General features: G+C 36.0%; 1 protein-coding gene across 2 annotated transcripts in view; it reads left to right on the forward strand.

Moving 5' to 3' along the window:
- The window catches only part of CAND1 (cullin associated and neddylation dissociated 1), a 29,876-nt gene extending 15,107 nt beyond the window's left edge, over window positions 1-14,769 (forward strand). Inside the window, exons 3-15 of one of the 2 annotated variants that reach the window (XM_062613683.1) lie at window positions 1,201-1,355; window positions 2,707-2,830; window positions 3,248-3,504; window positions 3,592-3,697; window positions 4,155-4,300; window positions 5,383-5,675; window positions 6,279-6,420; window positions 6,994-8,487; window positions 9,229-9,324; window positions 10,748-10,917; window positions 11,010-11,174; window positions 11,390-11,497; window positions 12,523-14,769. In XM_062613683.1, coding sequence (XP_062469667.1) covers window positions 1,201-1,355; window positions 2,707-2,830; window positions 3,248-3,504; window positions 3,592-3,697; window positions 4,155-4,300; window positions 5,383-5,675; window positions 6,279-6,420; window positions 6,994-8,487; window positions 9,229-9,324; window positions 10,748-10,917; window positions 11,010-11,174; window positions 11,390-11,497; window positions 12,523-12,747 — 3,481 coding nt within the window. In that variant the 3' untranslated portion in view covers window positions 12,748-14,769. The remainder of the gene's footprint in view (window positions 1-1,200; window positions 1,356-2,706; window positions 2,831-3,247; window positions 3,505-3,591; window positions 3,698-4,154; window positions 4,301-5,382; window positions 5,676-6,278; window positions 6,421-6,993; window positions 8,488-9,228; window positions 9,325-10,747; window positions 10,918-11,009; window positions 11,175-11,389; window positions 11,498-12,522) is intronic. The other variant, XM_062613684.1, reaches the window with a different exon arrangement.
- Window positions 14,770-20,045: the final 5,276 nt, after the last annotated feature.

Consider the following 20,045-nt stretch of genomic DNA (forward strand, 5'->3'; position numbering starts at 1 on the left):
AATTGGCACGATCAATATACAGAGGACAGAAGCTTACAAAAAAGGGAGCTATGTCTTTCAGAGAAATTACTGTACATGCAGGTTAACAGTACTGTTTTTTGGTGGAACGTGGTAGGAATGCTTATAGCACAGCGTGTAACACTTTTTTTCTTCTTTTCAGGATTTGATGTGTACATTTTTAATGTAGTATGTTTGAGGGAGTTGAATTAGATTAAAATGTTTGGTGATTTAAAGCATTTTTAAATTCATTTTCCTGAGATGCTTTGAAGGTGGGCATTTTAAACATACAGAGAAACTAGGTAAGCAAATTTGAAGTAAGAGGGGGGTAGTAGGAGAAAGAGAGAATAAGTTCTCAGAGTTTTTGTGCAGGATTTTCACAGGTGAGTAGAAGGAAATAGAGAATATAAAGTTATGTTTTTGCAGAACTTCCCTCTTGGAATGGAACATTAACAATGGAGAGAGATGCTGAAAGTTGGTGATAGGGCTGAGACTATGGTGAAGGATGGTGTATTTCTTAGTAATAAACTAGACTTTACTGGGACATCTGTGGTTTTAGCGTTCTGAACAAGTGGGAGCATTTGACAAAGGAATACAAGATTAAGATGCTCAAAGCACTTGGAATGACTGAAAACTCACAGTTCAGAGGAAAGAGGAAATATTACTGTGTGCTGTATGTATAGTGGTGCTGGGTGTCTGTGTGGAGGAGAACATGCCATGTCATTGTTTTTTATGTTGTTTGCCTTCTATTAAGGAAGGCACTCTAAAGTACAGAGTGAGTCTGAGACTGAACCCAAGTGTTGTGTAGAATAAAGATGCAGCAGTTAAGGTTGCTTGTCTGTGAACTAAGCAGGCACTAAGTCAAGCACATAAACTGATGGCTCTGGCTAGGCAACTTTTGTTGTAAACCTTAGTGTTAAGTGAGAAGTAAGAGAGACCCTGATTTGAGACTCAAGCAAGACAGTCATGCAAAAACTGTTTCCACCACTTAGATTAAAAACATGTACTAAACCACTGTTTTGTTATGAAACTTACGGAGGCAGGTTTCAACCCAACCAGTTGAAGGTTTCCAGATTTTGAAATTATGCTTTATATTACTATCAAAACCAACCTTAAGTTTGTGACTTGAATGCAAAATACTGAAATGAAATAAGGAAGGTTATTTAAGATTGCAGATTTAATATTTTTCTTCTGTTTATACAGCCTTGGCCCTTTGGTGAGTAAAGTGAAGGAGTATCAAGTGGAGACCATTGTAGATACCCTCTGTACAAACATGCTTTCAGATAAAGAACAATTACGTGACATTTCAAGCATTGGCCTTAAAACTGTGATTGGAGAACTTCCCCCAGCTTCCAGTGGTAAGGCATTTTGTACTCAAGACTACCTAGTTTTATAATTTCATTACTAACTAAAAAAAAATAAATGCAAAAGCTGGGTCCTTCAGTGGAGAGGCTTTGGTTCATTTAATGTTGGAATTGACTTGTCAGAGGAAAAATGCATGGCACAGATATCCTTTTAGATGTTTCTTCTCTGTATTTCCAGATTTTGCTAGTTTGAAAACTTTTTTACTAAAGGATTTCATTAATATGAAAACCAAACTTACAGTATATAAACTTCAGTATAACAAATTGAGTGTAAAAGCCTCCTATTTTAATAATTGCCTTGGTGGAACAACTCTAGGCTGTAGTAATAGCTAAATCTCAGCTTGCGTTTTGATTGATAGTGTTCTTTAAAATTGTTTATAACTTGGGTATTTTTCTTTTATGATCTTCTTTCTTAGTTTCTGGCAAGTGTTTTGGAAAGTACCCCATGTTTCTAACAGTTGCCTGATAAACTGCAGGCAAGCATTTCAGTAATTTTAAATAAAGGCAGTCTTTCCTTCAAAACAGATAGTAATGGTGAACAGCTCATGGCATTACTTTTTTATTCAAGTAATACTCAGATATCATAACATAAGGTATGAATGAGAACAGAGAAGTGATTCAAAAGGGTTTGGAAATGCAGGTTTTAGAAACTGAGGTTTATTTAAAAAAAATAATAAATTTAAAAACAAATGAAGATGAGTGCTAGCCTTTGGATAGCTGATACCATGACACGAGTTTCTTCTCTTGTCAAAATTACTCCATACACTGTTAGACAGTTGGGGAAAGGGGGAAACTCTGGAGTTGTGCTAAAGATACTTTTACTTGAATTTTAAAATACTTGGGGTATACATTTCCCCCCCTTCTCAAATGTTTCAGCAGTATTACAGGTACTTATTACTTAAGCAGCTTCTTGGACAAAGATTTTTCTCTTTGATAGAGCCACCTCTAAAGAGCAGCTGTATATTTACTGCTGTGCTTCCCCCTACCTGTAGTTTATTCCTTTAGCTCTTTCAATTACGGTGCTAGGTTTGTCTTGGCCTTCACTTTCCATTGCTTGCCCTGCCAAGAGCAGTGTGCTTTCCCATAAGGTATATAAACCAGACTTTTTAAGAAGTCCTCCTTCTTGGTATTTTTGTACATAGGTAGTCTTTCAGCTCTAACGCACAGTGCATATTACATTAGCAAACAAACTGGCTGTTCAAGCTTGTTTTGTTGGATGAGAAGATTTTTTTAATGTTGAGATCAGGTTGCTTTTCATGTCATGAACATCATCTCTGGTGTTAAAAACTGGGGGGCTTTGAGGTTTTTTCATTATGAAAATGCTGAGGTTTTGTTATTCTTTCAGGTTCTGCATTAGCAGCTAATGTTTGCAAAAAGATCACAGGGCGTCTCACTAGTGCTATAGCCAAACAGGAAGATGTGTCTGTTCAACTGGAGGCACTTGATATTATGGCTGATATGCTAAGCAGGTAAACATCACTCTTCCAAAATGCTGGTAAATGCTGATAAATACTCCTTAAAGCTTGACCTTAAATTTTCCAAATGTTAAATTTAAATTACTTGAAGTTATATGAGATAATAGGGTAATGTATTAAAGGTGAAACATTTAGGAGAGAAAAGTGAATGTACTAAAGATAAGTTCATTGATAGATTGCTTGTTATTTAATCTTCTGTGAATTGTAGTTTTAAGATTATTTTAATGTTTATTGCTTTGAGGGTATGTTTTAAACTAATTTAATTTTTTAAAAAGTTCCAAAACCTTAAATGTAAAGACTAATTGGTATCTGTGTGTGATGTTTTCGGAATATTTAAAGGAATTGTTGTAAATATATGGACAAAGTTATCTAGATTCAATTGGTTTGAGTTTGTGTTTTGTCTGTTTTAAGGCAAGGAGGACTGCTTGTTAACTTCCATCCTTCAATTCTGACCTGTCTGCTCCCCCAGCTGACTAGCCCCAGACTTGCTGTGAGGAAAAGAACCATCATTGCTCTTGGTCACCTGGTTATGAGTTGTGGCAATATGGTATTTGTTGACCTCATTGAACATCTGTTGACAGAACTGTCTAAAAATGATTCCATGTCAACAACTAGGACCTATATACAGTGTATTGCTGCTATTAGTAGGCAAGCAGGTCATAGAATAGGTAAGAAAAATATATAAATTATCTTTAATTTTAAAAGTTTTTATGTGAGAGTAATTACTTTGCTAACTTTTTTTTTCCCCTTACCAGGTGAATATCTTGAGAAAATAATTCCTTTGGTTGTAAAGTTTTGTAATGTAGACGATGATGAACTACGAGAGTACTGCATTCAAGCCTTTGAATCCTTTGTTAGGAGGTAAGATGTAATAATGTGTACCATTTGATGTCAAGAGACAGTCCCCTTGGTACAAAATATTTTTGCAAGCTCTTAGCTGGAACTGTTCCTATAACTCTGTCTTGTAACTTAACTTCTAAACAGTGTGTTATATCTGTACTGAAGAAACTTTCTACTGTGCCATTACTACTTACAGGAAGTATTCTAATACTACTTGTTGTCCAATAGTAGTGACAAAAACATAAGTACCCAAAGGCATATCTTGGTTCTCTGCAATCTTCCAATCTAGCAGATCCAGTTATATGGTAGCATTGTACTTTCTGACCTTTCTTTCAGAATTTCTGTAATTCTGATGGATGAATTGAGGGTGCTTGGTTTGGCCAGTGTCTTCAAAATGCAGTATGTATTGTGAAGCCTTTTAGGAGTATTTTAATTCTTCAAAGTAATTTGACATTGATTGTATTTTTATATTATGCAGATGCCCCAAAGAAGTTTATCCTCATGTAACTACTATTATAAACATTTGTCTTAAATATCTTACCTATGATCCTAATTACAATTATGATGATGAAGATGAAGATGAAAATGCTATGGATGCTGATGGTGGTGATGATGATGATCAAGGTATATTCTCCTTTTGGTTTGGGGGAGAGGAAGAGCTTGTGAACCTGCACTCATCTGAGAAAATCAGTATGGGTGGAATTGCTATTAAGTACCAGCATTTGAATCACTTGCATGCTTTTGTATTCAATTTTTGTACTGTTTTTAAAAATACTTTATGAACTCACTTCTTGGAATAAAAGTATAGGATGTTAGTGCTAGAGAGAAATAATTCCAAGGGTGAACATAGGGTACAAGACAAATATTTTAAAATACTTGAAAGGTGGAAAATGGCAGAAGCATGTAGGATGATATAACCAAAGTGAGAAGAACATCAGTTAATGAATTGAAAATACATATTCAGCCTGGGAGAGGCTCCTCGCTACTTTCTGCTATGTGTTGCTACCTAATGCATAAAATGAGAATAGATTGAAAATTGCAAGATACTCAGTATTTTTTGTAGGATAACAAAATGTTTAAGAGTGAAAGGTATAAGGTGTTTGTTGTTAATATGGTGACAATATATACCTTGCCATATGTAAGCTTTATGAAAAGTTGGACGCACAAGTAATCTGAACCCAGAGCGTAATATTCTCATTACTTTTAAGAATGCATGAGCTGCATAGTTGTTGATTTAGTGCATAAGAAGTTAAACTGTATTGCTTACTGTATGGTGGGGTTTTGTTGTCATCTTTTGGCTCAGAGTATGGTTTGATTTGTTGCTAGAAAGAAACAAACAGGACAGTTTGTTGAATCTTGATCAGCTAGTAACTGTTGTTGCATTCTTGCTTATGTCATGAGTAAGGAGGAATATGCTTTAAATCAGTAGTCAGGCTGTAACTAAGATGCAAACTGCCTTGTCATGTTTGCAGTTTAAATCAATACATGTGTAAGGCTAGTGTGAAAAAATTGGCAGAGAAAATAATTAGTCTTATGATTTAGGCAGCTTAGAAGGCTTTTTATCTAAGGTTTTTAATGTTCTTCTGAAACTTTCTTTGGTGTGCCTTGTGGAAAGGACCCAAGGGTATTCTTAATAATTGCTTAAAATAAAACTTAATGCTTTGATTGTCTAGACTTGAACATATTCATTATTTATTTTTTTCAAGGGAGTGATGATGAATATAGCGATGATGATGACATGAGCTGGAAAGTGAGGCGTGCAGCTGCTAAGTGTCTGGATGCTGTGGTTAGCACACGGCATGAAATGCTTCCCGAATTCTACAAAACTGTATCTCCTGCTTTAATAGCCAGATTCAAAGAACGTGAGGAGAATGTTAAAGCAGATGTTTTTCATGCATATCTTTCTCTTTTAAAACAAACTCGACCTGTGCAAAGTTGGCTTTGTGATCCTGATGCAATGGAACAAGGAGAGACACCATTGACAATGCTTCAGAGTCAGGTTATTTATCAGAAATTTTGTTATTTTTGAGAGCAGTCACTGAAGTTGTGCCCTGTCCGTAAGGATAGTTCTTGAAATGTGCCATATCATGCTTTCCTCATACACAGATCACAGTTGATTACTGTGGTACTAACATAGAGAGCAAGCCAGCTAAACTGGTCCAGGGAAGTGCAGCAGTCTTGGAAAGTTAAATCCAAACTCAGCAAATATGCTTATCTGATGTCAGTATTTTATCACCACCTGTAAAAGTTGCATGTCCTATGTAGTTTAGCCAAATTACCAAAGCAAAACAGTTATTTTTTTGCATTCTATAATGCAGATGTAAGCTAACTTAATTTGCTGCAACATATTCTGGTTGCAGAATAAAAAGGATAATGTTGCAATTCTTTTTCTAAGTGTTTTGTTTCATGTCACCTTTTAAAGTTAAATTGCTAATTTTAATAGCATTTCTTTTGACTAATTTCCCCGTTTCTATAAGTTCCCTAGTACCCTAGAGAAATCAGAAATAGAGGGGTAGGATACACATCTTTCTATTACCCTAGTGATCAAAGATGAAAGAAATGTCAGCTGTTGAATCAATTAACAAATGTGTGATGATTGCAGGTCCCCAACATAGTTAAAGCTTTGCACAAACAGATGAAGGAGAAAAGCGTGAAGACTCGTCAGTGTTGCTTTAACATGCTAACTGAGCTAGTAAATGTGTTACCTGGAGCCCTAACACAACATGTTCCTGTACTTGTACCGGGTATGAAAAACATAATATCAACTTAAGGATTTATTAGTAAATTGAATGTGAAGTTTCAAAATCTTTAAATCTTGACTGTTTTTTTTGCAAAAGCTTTGAAGTGCTCCTTCTGTTTAAAGAAATTAGCAAAATTATCAGCTACTATGTGGATGCATGTAAATATTTTGGAGACATATTTCAATCTTGAAAACAAGCATTAATTCTAAGTGAGCTTTTCACTTCTATATTTAAAGAAAAAGATAATTTGATTCTTAATTGCAAGATCACAATGCATTTCTGATCTCAGGAGAGTGAAACATAAAATGTTGAATTTTGAAGTAACAAAGGAAAGTAAGTTTGGAAAAGTTTGAAGGTTCAAAATTGGTTTATAAATCAGAAAATACATCACAAGTCATCAGAGGTCCTGTGTCCTCTGTGCAGAGGAAGCTTGAAAACTAATTGATTGAATAAACTGTTGAAAGGGACTTAGAAGCATTCAAAAAAGGTTGGGAGCAGGAAAACATAAATTCAGTATTGCTGCCTTCCTTCGGACATTTTGCTAATCTAAAAAGATATTTTTCTGTTTTCTTCCAGGAATAATTTTTTCACTGAATGACAAATCAAGTTCTTCTAATCTGAAGATAGATGCATTGTCCTGTTTGTATGTGATCCTCTGCAATCATTCTCCCCAGGTCTTTCATCCTCATGTTCAAGCATTGGTACCTCCAGTTGTAGCTTGTGTTGGAGACCCATTTTACAAGATAACATCAGAAGCGCTTTTGGTTACACAACAACTTGTGAAGGTTATTCGTCCTTTAGACCAGCCTTCTTCCTTTGATGCTACTCCTTACATCAAAGATTTGTTTACTTGTACAATCAAGAGATTAAAGGCTGCTGACATTGACCAGGAAGTGAAAGAAAGGGCGATATCTTGTATGGGTCAAATAATTTGTAGCCTTGGTGATAGCCTAGGCACAGACCTACCTAGTACGCTTCAGATCTTCCTAGAGAGATTGAAGAATGAGATCACTCGGTTAACTACAGTAAAGGCCATGACATTGATTGCTGGTTCTCCTTTGAAGATAGATTTGAGACCAATCCTTGGGGAGGGAGTTCCTATTCTTGCTTCTTTTTTGAGAAAGAACCAGCGAGCTTTGAAACTGGGTACTCTTTCTGCTCTAGATATTTTAATTAAGAATTACAGTGACAGCTTGACAGCTGCGATGATTGATGCTGTCCTGGATGAGCTTCCACCTCTGATTAGTGAAAGTGATATGCATGTCTCACAGATGGCTATCAGTTTTCTGACAACACTGGCTAAAGTATATCCTTCCTCCCTGTCAAAGATTAGTGGGTCCATTCTCAATGAACTTATTGGGCTGGTGAGGTCACCTTTGCTTCAGGGTGGAGCTCTTAGTGCCATGCTAGAATTTTTCCAAGCTTTGGTTGTGACTGGTACAAATAATTTAGGCTATATGGATTTACTGCGCATGTTAACGGGTCCAGTGTACTCACAGAGTACAGCACTTACTCATAAGCAGTCTTACTATTCCATTGCCAAATGTGTTGCTGCCCTTACTCGAGCCTGCCCTAAGGAAGGACCAGCGGTTGTAGGTCAGTTCATTCAGGACGTCAAGAACTCAAGGTCCACGGATTCCATTCGTCTTTTGGCTCTACTTTCTCTTGGGGAAGTTGGGCATCACATTGACTTAAGTGGACAAATTGAGCTGAAGTCTGTAATATTAGAAGCATTCTCTTCTCCTAGTGAAGAAGTCAAATCAGCTGCGTCTTATGCATTAGGCAGTATTAGTGTTGGCAATCTTCCTGAGTATCTGCCGTTTGTCTTGCAAGAAATAACCAGTCAACCTAAGAGGCAGTACCTTCTTCTTCATTCCTTGAAAGAAATAATTAGCTCTGCATCAGTGATTGGTCTCAAACCGTATGTTGAGAACATCTGGGCCTTACTCCTGAAACACTGCGAATGTGCAGAAGAGGGTACAAGGAATGTTGTTGCTGAATGCTTGGGCAAGCTTACATTAATAGACCCAGAGACTCTGCTTCCACGACTCAAGGGATACTTGGCGTCAGGTGAGTAGTGGTAAATCATGTACATATTGTAGCAAATGGCCTTACCCTATCTATTAGTTTTGCAAATTACTTGCTTAAATTTTGTAATATTCTTGAAGTTTTGCTCCTCCCAACAACAATGTGCAGCTTAGATGGCTCCCTTTTTGCAAGTTGTTGGTCATACGTAATATGTATTACATTTATATTCTGCTTTCAGACTGTGGTATTTCAATTGATACTATGTTTAACAGAGAGCTATAAGCTTAAGGCAGAAAGAACATGGGTGACAAAAGGACAGATAGACAAACCAATTAGAACATGTTGATCTTTTGATGTAAATCACAGTATTCCTAATTTTCAGGTAAAAATTCAGAATTTTTTAAGGATTAGGAAATTGTGCATACCTTATGAATCTTGTCAGTAGAGTTCCTGGTCTGAAACTGTTTTCTTCATGCACTTCTGCTTTAAAAAGGAGAGTTATCTGTAGGCCTACATGTGATGATAAAAAAACTGGTTCTAACAGGCTTATTACTTGAATTTTCTGTAGCAGATAACATTAAATGCTTATTACCAATATCATGTTAAAATGCCTTCTCCATAGATTTAGTTGAGTTACATATTGCATTGCTAGTAATAAATAGCATTTCTTGTTTAGTGTTCTTAAAAGTACTAGAAGTTTAAAAAGAACAGCATTGAGTGTGATTTAAATTCTGTAGTTGTACTGTTTTAATGTTACATATTCACACTTTTGTTTCATATTAGGGTCTTCATATGCTCGAAGTTCAGTGGTTACTGCTGTTAAGTTCACTATTTCTGATCATCCACAACCCATAGACCCACTTCTGAAGAACTGCATAGGTAAGTTCTTTACTTTTACTAACAGTTTCTATGTTTTCAGGCAATAGAATTGCATTTAAAATGTGTTCTTCTTGTTTTCAGAAGTAAATATTTTTCACGTACTGGTGTTAGCTGCTAATGATAACTGTTAGAACAGTTACAAAATGTTTCCGTATTAGCCAGTTATTTCTATTAATTGTAGTTTGCTTGAATTCTGAGCAGTAAAAATTGTGTGATTAAAAATTTTATATGTATATTGAAGCTGTGATACAAGAAGCTAAGGCTTTTCCTGAGATGGGATCCAAAAGCTAATTTTCTTTCATGTGCTCTTGCAGATTATATCATTTTGATGTGCTAAGTTACTGTCTTTACCCAGGAGGGCAGTCTTGGAAATATTTGACATTCAGTCACTTAAAATATAAATGCATGTCTGAATTCTGAGTATTATCAGGTGGTGAATTGTACATTTAGGTCCTAATGATTCTATAATGCTTATGGTCTGAAAGCATTTGGAAGCATATATATTTTTACAGGGATAATGTAATCAAAGCTTTCAGTGTAACACCAGTATGATAAAAAGTGATTTAGCTGTGCTGTGGCTTTTTGATCTTTTCTTATTTGTATGACAAAGTATTGTAGAATTGTTTAGTATGCTATAGTGACTGGTTTATAGCGTATTAATTATAGGTTTAAAGATGTGTAAAAAATTGTGCATACTGCTAAACCTAAGGGGGGGGGGGAACAATCTTTAAAACCCATGGTCTTGTGGAGAGCAAGGTTTTTATTTACGATGAAGTGGAATCAGTTACTTTGTGTTATTTTCATCACTAAGCTTTATTTTTTTATTATAGATTCAAGAATTGTTTGTGTCGTGTCCCGTCCCCCCTTCCCCCCCTTTATCTCCCATGGAAGCTGCCTTGCCCTTTTGGTTTCTGGAAACATGAATTGATTATTCTGTAAAAAAACAAAGCTATTGGTATCTTGTACTTAAAAAAACCTCAGCCATCTTTAGTTTTGTTACCCAATTTCTTTTTTGTGTAGAAGTCGCTTTGGTGTTTATACCTTGTTGTTTTTCTCCTTTTTAAAATTTCACTTTGCAAACATTGAGGAAAATATGTTCCTGCATGAATTTATTTTAACAAGGCTGTGTTACAGAACTGTAGAAGTTCCAGGTTGAAAATGCCTGAAGGCAGAGTGGGATGAGAGAGTTATTTGTACATTAATATATACTGAGCTAGGGTTATTTTGGGGCAATCTAAGAATTCTCAATATATGCTGATTTAAGGTTAAAAATCAGTATTTTGATAGTCTCCTTAAGAGGGGTTTTCTAATTCTTGAACTGCAGAATTGAAATTGTTTTTCTGATACAACTAAGCGAGGATATTGTGAGATCTTTTTCATTTGTTACTTTAACAAGTTGATTTATTTCTGTACATGATTGCAGGTGATTTCCTGAAAACATTGGAGGACCCAGATCTCAATGTCAGGAGAGTAGCACTGGTGACATTTAACTCAGCTGCACACAATAAACCATCATTAATAAGGGACCTCTTAGACACTGTGCTTCCTCATCTTTACAATGAAACAAAAGTCAGAAAGGAATTAATTAGAGAGGTATGTTAACTAAGAAAAAGTGTTAAATATATGTAAATGGATTCGTTTTCTAAGTATATTACTTCTTACCTTTGTTTTTTATTTGCAAACAGGTGGAAATGGGACCATTTAAGCATACAGTTGATGATGGGTTGGACATAAGGAAAGCAGCTTTTGAGTGCATGTATACTCTTTTGGATAGCTGTTTGGATAGACTAGATATTTTTGAATTCTTAAACCATGTAGAAGATGGCCTGAAGGACCACTATGATATTAAGGTTAGCTGTTATTTTTCTCTGTGTAGTCAAAATTTTTTATGTAGTGAATAGACTGAAATGGTAAAAATATTACTTCATATGCTTAAATACTTCACTGTATTTGCCATTTCCATTAAAGTGTTGCTGTTAAAAGGTTATACAGCATTGCAGGAAATATATCTTCATGTATGTGCTGAGCATCACTAATTGTTGAATTACCGTTTTTCTCAACCTAGATGCTAACCTTTTTAATGTTGGTGAGACTGTCTACCCTTTGTCCAAGCGCAGTGCTGCAGAGGTTGGATAGGCTTGTTGAACCTTTGCGTGCTACGTGTACAACTAAGGTATTTAAATTTAAACCAATTTAATTATTTCATGTTGTCTTACAGAAATATAAATGAACTTGTGTATGAAGAATGCTGTGCAGCTGCAGCATTTTCCTGAGTTACAGTTAATAAACTGCAGTAGGCAGGATAATATAAATATGTGCACCTTTACACATGTATTGAAATTCTTTAAATTACAAATGGATGGGTAGACTTGTTTGCTTCTTTTAAAAAATCCTATGATCCTTGATATTTCTTTTGTTCCGTAAAAATTTAGCTTCTATATGGGCAACTTGTAAGTCTCACTTCTTTATAAGTAGTAAAACCGGGAATTGAGAGGTTTTTCCTGACTTCTGATGATTACCTTGGATCATACAAACATTTGGGTGATGAAAGGAGGCAGAATAACTGGTCTTTTTTTGCTGTTTTTTGTTATTTTTTTTTCCCCTTTATACGTTTGTATTAGGAGAATCTTGGTGCAGTTAGTCTCCTTCCATTCCTGTTCTTGTCTTGATCCACCTGTATGCTCTGACAGTCACTTAATGCGTGATTTACTTTGCTTTTCCATTACTGTAGTCTGTTCTATTTCCCATGGAGAAATTTGACTGGTTTTAATGATAATTTATGTTTGTATTATTGAAACATCTTTTGAGAATTATAACAGAAGGTTAAGCAGTTATTCCAATGAAGGCCAACTTTTAAAAAAATGTTATGTCCTCTGGAAGCTGGAAGTACTATGATAATATCAGTCTAATGTCATTTACTGACCTTAGTAGCTAGAGGTTGACTGCTATAATTATTTTGATTTGTAACTGACCTGGTAGTTTACAGCCTTTTTCTGCTTGCTTTGCAATAAACTGCTGGTATAAATACTGCTAAAAAGTAGCTGTCTGGGGGGAGTTAAGAGCTTAGGCCATTTTGAAAACTGTTTAGAGTGGTAGAATGCAATGAAATAGGTCTTTGTAAGGTACTTATTTTATTTTCAGGTGTGTGTAAAAGGAGGGTTAAGCAGAAGTTTCAAATGTATTTCATTTTCTTCCTAGGTAAAGGCAAACTCAGTGAAACAGGAGTTTGAGAAGCAAGATGAACTGAAACGATCTGCTATGAGGGCAGTAGCAGCGCTTCTAACCATTCCAGAAGCAGAGAAGAGTCCATTAATGAGTGAATTTCAGTCACAAATAAGCTCTAACCCTGAGCTTGCAGCCATCTTTGAAAGTATCCAAAAAGATTCATCATCCACTAACTTGGAATCAATGGACACTAGTTAGATGTTTGTCCAAAATGGGGACCATTACGTTGAACCATATGATGCACTGAATTGACAGGTTATGAGTAAGAAACAGAAAACTTATCTAATCTACACATTGTTCCACTTTATTACCTTTATGGAGACAGTTGGCTTTTCCCATTGTTGCTTTTCTAGCATTTATTCCAGAAATATATTTCCGTAATCCAGAGTTTGTTAACCACTCTTGTTTTAGCGGATTTGGCCACATTTGGGAATTAAACAGTTGACACATGGTATATGGAAATAGGTTCCAACATCCATTTGCCCTGTAATGTTTAGGATTAAAATGTCAAAATTTTGTGACCATGATTTTTTTTTTCTTTTATTAACTCTTTCTTCTTGTGAACAAAAACCGGGGGAGGTGGGAATCAAGCATCCAGATGCACCATGTTTTTGTATACCTTTTATTCTTTTTTTGTTTCAGCTTCATAAATCGGTTTGGCTGGTAGATGGAATCTGTATAAGATTTATTCTAAAGAAGGTTTGGGCACAGTATAAAAAAAAGCAGACATAAATGTCATTTTTAGAGGCGTGGGGATTAGGAAACAAATATCCCTGTTGTGCACACTGATTTTGCATGAGCAAGTTTACAAATATATATTGTCTGTAAAACAGCATGTGCAGTTTATTTGTAATGCAAGTTAAAATAAGTTCTACTGTATCAGTGCAGTTTTCAGGTATTTTGACATATAGACCATTCATTCAAGAAGGGATGAATGAAGGCTGGTTGTCTTAACTTGGCTTTTTTAAATGCCAGTAGTATGACCCTGCAGATGTTAAATATGGTAATTCCTGCAGTGCTCATGGCTTTTCATTCCCAAAGGCTGGATCCTCTGGAATTGAGGTGGACAAACTGGAAGATTGGAGGGAAATAGGATGAGATGGAGGTAAAATGAGCAGGGAACAGTAGCTGCTCAGTGGCTCCTGAACTCTGGATTTAACTTTGCTTTCGTTATAAAAACATGCAGGGAATTTTCTTCAGTGGCTTCTACCTCCTATTCTTCATCCAGCAGCCTTTTTTAAGGCACTAATATATGCTGTTACCTAGACAAATATTGCCAGACCATCATTTTGTGGCTGTCAGAGTGTTTACTGGCATGTGTAACCACCAGTATATTGCAGTGTTGCAAATGTCATACAGTATTCTGGAGGAAACGGAATGGTCATAAGACTGGAGAGAGGCAGAGAGTGAACAGGTAGAAGAACAAAATCTGCCATGAATATGCTGAGGTAATTTGGAAGTGGACCAGAAGGTTATACCTGACAGTCCCACAATGAACTGGATTTGGGGATTTAATAGCAAAAGATGGGGAACAACTGCCTCAGATTAACACTTGTCATTACTTGGTTAATACAATTGCTTAGTTCTCATTTTTAGTCAGATCTGAATTTGATTTTTCTGTAGTCAACTAGTATTTTTTTAGCTAGTTTGAGATTTGGAAACCTTTTTCATGGATGTGTGGCACAAGCTACTATGTGACTAAACAAACATAATTTTTATGACCTCAGACACAGCTTCCTTTGAGCATTGGGGCTCCGGAGAAAATTCTTCACCTTAAATGCTTGTAGCTTGGGAAAAGCAGGGGAGATATTGGTGCATTTTACTCTAATAAAAGGACCTGAACGAAGAAATCTATGAACTCATTCCATAGCAAGAATTTTAATGCTGTAGAAATTTTTGAAATTGTAGCTTTCTTTGTCTCCAAAGTCTTCATACTAATGTAACAATTGTCTTCTAGAAGTAGAAATAAATGAAATTTAAATGTACCAACATATCTAAATGTCATGAAAAAGAGTGGGATGACTTTAGAGAGAAACCATATGGTAGAAAAAGCACTGTGAATTAGGTGTATTTTATCTTGCTACAGAACTCATCTACTTCAATGACGGCAATATACAAGCCTCCTAATTAAGAATCTGTTGTGCTAATTAGTTGTCAAGCTAATCTTCGAGCTTTTGTGTTAAATTTTTGGAGTGCATTAAAATGTTTTGTAGACCTAAAGCTAGGTGTGAGAATGGTGTGATAAACATGAAATGTGAGGGTAAAATATGTAAATGGAGTAGGTGCCAACGGCAAGTGATCAGAAGTTGAGAGATTTGTGTTTGTACCACCATAATGCCTATTGTGGTGGGTGCAAATATTCTTTGCTTTGTTTTAAGGTGCATTACACTTAAGGATAGACATTGAGCTGTATTACATAATGAATGCCTTCTTGCAAGAGAGTATTTTTCACTTTGACCAGTGATGTAAGAATTCAATTTTTCCCTGTAAATTACAGCAATTCTAAGAGTTCGGTTCTCTCCATGTAGCAGTTGGTCACATCACAGTTCAGGAAGATGGACTTACAAAGGCTGTAACTGCACCATAATTACTGAAATGATTGATTAGTTTTATAAAATCTAACCAGGTTAGGTGTTCCAATTCCACTAACTTTCACTGGATCCCTTGACTGAAAGGCTTGTTATTGGTTGTTGGTTTCTTTTGTTGTTGTTGTTCCCCACTGTATATCCAAGTATTTGGGTAGGTCTGGTGTATTTATGCTTTTAGTGCAATTAGGTTCAGGTAATCTGTTACGGATGATGTCAGGAATACCTGTAGCTCCTTTTTAAATGCTGACTATTTGAAACTAAAATATGAAATTACTCTTACTAAACCAAAACCAGAATACTGAAAGGCTGCTCCTAGAGATTTTTTTTTGTATGATTAGAACTTTTTCTAGTGTTTTTTAATCATTTTGCACACAGGTAGTTGAGACCAGTTAATAAGCTTGCCCATAATATACAAATGATTGGCTAGTCCTCACATTGTAGATTCTTGCCTTTAATTATTTTTCTATCTCAGAAGTACTTAATGCTCTGATTGTCTATGAGAAATCTTGCCATCCTTGCAAGGGAAGTATTTTCTGGAATTATAAATTGAAAACTACAAGTACCTTAAAGAACCCTGCACTTCAGTCATACAGGGTTTTTTCTTTATATGTATTTTTCCTTCTAAATATTACATCTAATACAGTAGTTGACAGAGAGCTCAGCTACTTCCAGATTGTATTTCTATGAGGTGAGCAAAGCAGTACACATGCATGCAGGCAGCATTGCTGCTCTCCAATGAAGGATCATTTTAACATTTCATCAACTCAAATTAGAAATATGAATTAAAAGTTTGTAGCTGGTACTGTTGGTATTTGGTTTAACAGATATACACAGTAATGATTCTAGGAACCGGTTCAATGTGCTGTGAGGGATTTAGTAGGGATTTAGTAACTTCTCATATTTACTGGTACTTCCCCTTCCTCATCTCTCCTAGAGATGACTTCAAAAGCAAAGTAATGTGACCTTGGAAGTTTTTGTTTTGTTAGCCCTGATCATTCTGACTGAAATTACACCTGTTTCTGCTAGATACCAAAGGGTTAAGCCTGCAGCCTCTGTGCTTTATTTCCATGTTGCTCTGAACTTCACATAAAAGGTACTGTTTAGATGAAAGTAACTGCTTTTAAAATTAATTTCATAAAAGTGAAAACTATGGGTCAGTTTATTAGTTTCTTTTTGTTCTTGTTTGCTGTTTGCTGTAAGATTGAAAGACTTGCTTGCTGCACTATTGAACATAGTCAGGCATTGTAACAGTGAGTGTTGCCCACTCCTCTAGAAGAGCTCTGCAGTTACAGCTTTTACACTAAAACTGATCTTTTTTCATAAGTATCTGTTTATATTTTTTCACTGTATCCAAGTTTTGGGGAGGAGAAGGAAATTGGAGTCCTGGAGAATAATGAAGTAAATTAATCTTCCATGACCTGTGTTGGTGAAGTGGGGAGGTTTTCTGCAAGGTGCTTTTGGGAAGAATCAGGCAATTTTGCCTTGGTAGGGAGTTAGATTTCTTTAGATTAGTTTCTACCCCATGAGGCTTTAATGTTTCCACATAATCTTTGATGAGGAAAAAACTGCCTTCAAAAAGGTCATCCTTCCCCCAAAACAAACAAAAAGGTTTCTGTTGATTTTAAGGCTGTATATTGTGTTTTAGAACATAACACTGAGCCAGAGAAGAAATGAGTGATGTTTCTGAGAACCACACAGACACTTGCTGGAAGACAGATGTTCCCTGGAATGTAGCACTGAGAAAGAGAAACTGAAATCTTAAAACAAGAATAGTTTAATTTAGAATAATTTTCCTTTTTTGTGTTATGCATTTGATCATCTTTTTGAAGAACAGGAAATACAGTGATGGTGGGGGGAGTAATTGTCAAGCTGTGACCTTCTGTGATTGCAGAAGGGATAATTTCTATTCCCTGCTGCTCCTTTAAAAACAAATTAAAAAATCCAAGCTTAGGTATTTTGACAAAAGTACATAGTAATTCTGAAAATACTTTTATTCTGGAGGAGTTAAAAGGTCTTTATTATTTGTCCATTATTTTTTTCATTTATTCTGAAGAAATTCCTTCCCTTCATATGTAGGTTGCTCCAGCCTGACAAGTATGAGGCAGTTACATGAAGCTGCTGCAGAGTTTAGGAAATAAGCTTTATCACTTTGGGTCAGTGCAGTGAATATATTCCTGTAGTAGAAAAAGTTTGCAATTCACTCTTTCCCAATGTTACTAATGGATGGGGAAAAAAAAATCAGTCACATATGACTCTAGTTTCCATTTAATCTCCAGCCTTTCTTCAACTGACAACTGTTGGGCTCTTAATAGTCTGATTGGCTTTTAGTTTGGATGCCACCCATCCTGGGAATTGCTGTTGTGATGTCAAGGCCTCTAGAAGACTTATTTTCTCCAGTCCTTACTAAGGTTATTTGCCAGAAGGCTCAGATTTATCTGCCATATCTATATTTCCATTGTGCATTAAGACAATTGTTTCATGAATTGCATGTAGTATCCATTTTACTGATGGGTGTCTTGGAGAGATGCTATGCTTAAATGCAACTGAATGCCATTTTTCAGGAAGTTCATAGTTCAACCACTCCCCTCTGCAGTGAAAATCCACTATACCTAAAAAATACTGGAATTCAGAGTATTAAAAAAAAAAACCCACAACAAACCTACAAAGCCAACACACTTTTTATTTATAAAACGTACCTGAGGACAAAATGATTTCTTGTGTGTGCAGCATGACTAATGGAATGTAGCTTCATGTCGATTTTTCTCTCTGCTCTCAATTTCTGAATGCTTGCACTGTGTCAAACGATCTGCAGTTCTGGACCAACTTGCCAGTGAGAGGGCGTTTTGTGTTGTAACAGCAAACTTTCGCCTACTGATGGAATGTATGGGAGGAACTACTTTGTTTTTTTTTCTCCTTCCACAGCTGCTGATCTTCACACAGATAGCAAACTGAAATGTCAGCCACCTTCAATAAAGGGTAAAAGTTGACAGACGTTTTAAAGAATACATACTGGATTTCATATCATCCTGATTCCTTTTCATAGTCAGACAACTTTACCATATTAGTTTCCAAATGCAAAGATGATTAAATGGGTCTTCATTAGGAAGAAGGTATTAAAGTGACTGAGTGGTACTGCATTCTTGTTTTCCCTAACACCTTAGGTTGAAAAAACATACCTCTGGTTTGAATTGTGACTTTTTTATAAAAACCACCTTATCTTCAAAATTAGAAGTGTGGAACTGAAGCTGTGGGGGGATGAGGTGGTTGATTTCAGTACCTTGTCAGGGGCAGACAAAGCAAAACACTAAACCTCACATGGTACCAATTTTGGCATATAAAGTGGGTTGAATTCAGCTCTGATAAACCAATAGAATATTGTATCTCTAGTAGCTGATATGAAAGTTGTTTGACATAGAAGATCATGTACTGTTTTGATTTGTTGGAGAGTATGTAGACACAGTGACCTCAGTTGCAGGTAATTTTCAAAGACGTTGGCAATTTTTATTGAGTTCCTTCGCTCACAACTTTTAAAAATAAGAGGGAAATAACCCTAAAATTCTGTAATTCTTGTAGTGACGTTGGTATTTGATTTCTACAGGACCATCCTTTTTGGTTTTGTTTTGTTTCTTTCCCCACTTCTAAATCTATCCAGGAAGAAAGAAGTCTAAAGTGGAAATTTGGTTAAGTGGCTTTCAGCCTTGTGTATTCAGTCAGTTTTATAAGGAAAATGAAGAGAGGCTACTTAAACGTGGAGAAGGTAATGGTTTCTCTATGGTTTGAATGGATGTTTTCAGGTTGAAACAGTTGGATATCATCAAGGGCTATGTAAGGACAAAGAATTTTCTGCAAATGTAAAAATTCCTGGTTGTCATTATTAATTCCAGGTCTATTAGGTGCCTAAACATGGCTGGTTCAGAAAACTTTAAGCTAAAAGAATGGCAAGGGCAGGCTGTTGCATACAAGTGTGAATCTACATTGCTGTTTGGCAAATGGTTGATAACTGTTGGTCTGTTTTTTCTTAATACTGATGTCTTTAGGCATTTATTACTCCACCACTTTTCATAGCTATCAGCAAAATATTCTACATGTTAAGCCAAGTTCTGTTTGATTAAGGGAAAAAGAGGTTGAAGGATGGTTTGGGAGGAGTGCAGAAACAGTTGGGAAACTGGCCGGGTTTCTTTTTCCTTATGTATCTTTTTAACATATGGAAGGATGGGAAACAAAATTGTCCATTGGCAGGTTTAGGTACTTTATAGAAGGTTGAGAAGAACACAGCAGAATATAATGAATTTTTTTCGGTCAAAGTATTTTTTGCTTGCTGTCCTGGGGTGTCCACCAGGGATAACAAAGTTCAGTATGGCTAGCCAGATAGACCTGGTAAAATCCTTTGTCTGTGGGATCAGATCTTCCAGTTGAGAGAACAAAGATCTCTTTGAAACCTAGAGGAATTACTGAAGAGAACCAGACCATTTAAGAACAACCCAAAGGCTGCCACTGCAATACAGATGCAATTTTATTTTTTTTTTTTTTGCGCTTAACTGCATCATATGCAGGAGGTACATTACTTACTACAGAAAGAAGATAACTGGGGAGCATGTTTTGTGACATGCTTTTTAACACACATGCAGTGAGGGCCTATGTTCTGTTTAGTATGGATGCTGAGCAAATTACACTCTTGTAAAATGAGAACTATACAGTGCAGAAGAAAAATCTGGTCACATCTACCCCATCATTCAATTCATACTGCAACAGGTAAGTAAGTAGATGTAAGGGAGCTATGTTAGACTTGAGGTAGTGGAGTTATTTGGAGGTCTATCCAGTTTGCTGTAAGGATGCAATGCTCTACTTTTGACAGGTTTTTTTTTTAATTGTGGTTTTAGTAATTACATTTGAAAGGAAGGTTCATCC

The sequence above is a fragment of the Pezoporus occidentalis genome, unplaced genomic scaffold, assembly GCF_034315485.1.
Source record: "Pezoporus occidentalis ecotype Australia unplaced genomic scaffold, CSIRO_AGI_Poc_V1 ctg17, whole genome shotgun sequence".
NCBI lineage: Eukaryota > Metazoa > Chordata > Aves > Psittaciformes > Psittacidae > Pezoporus > Pezoporus occidentalis.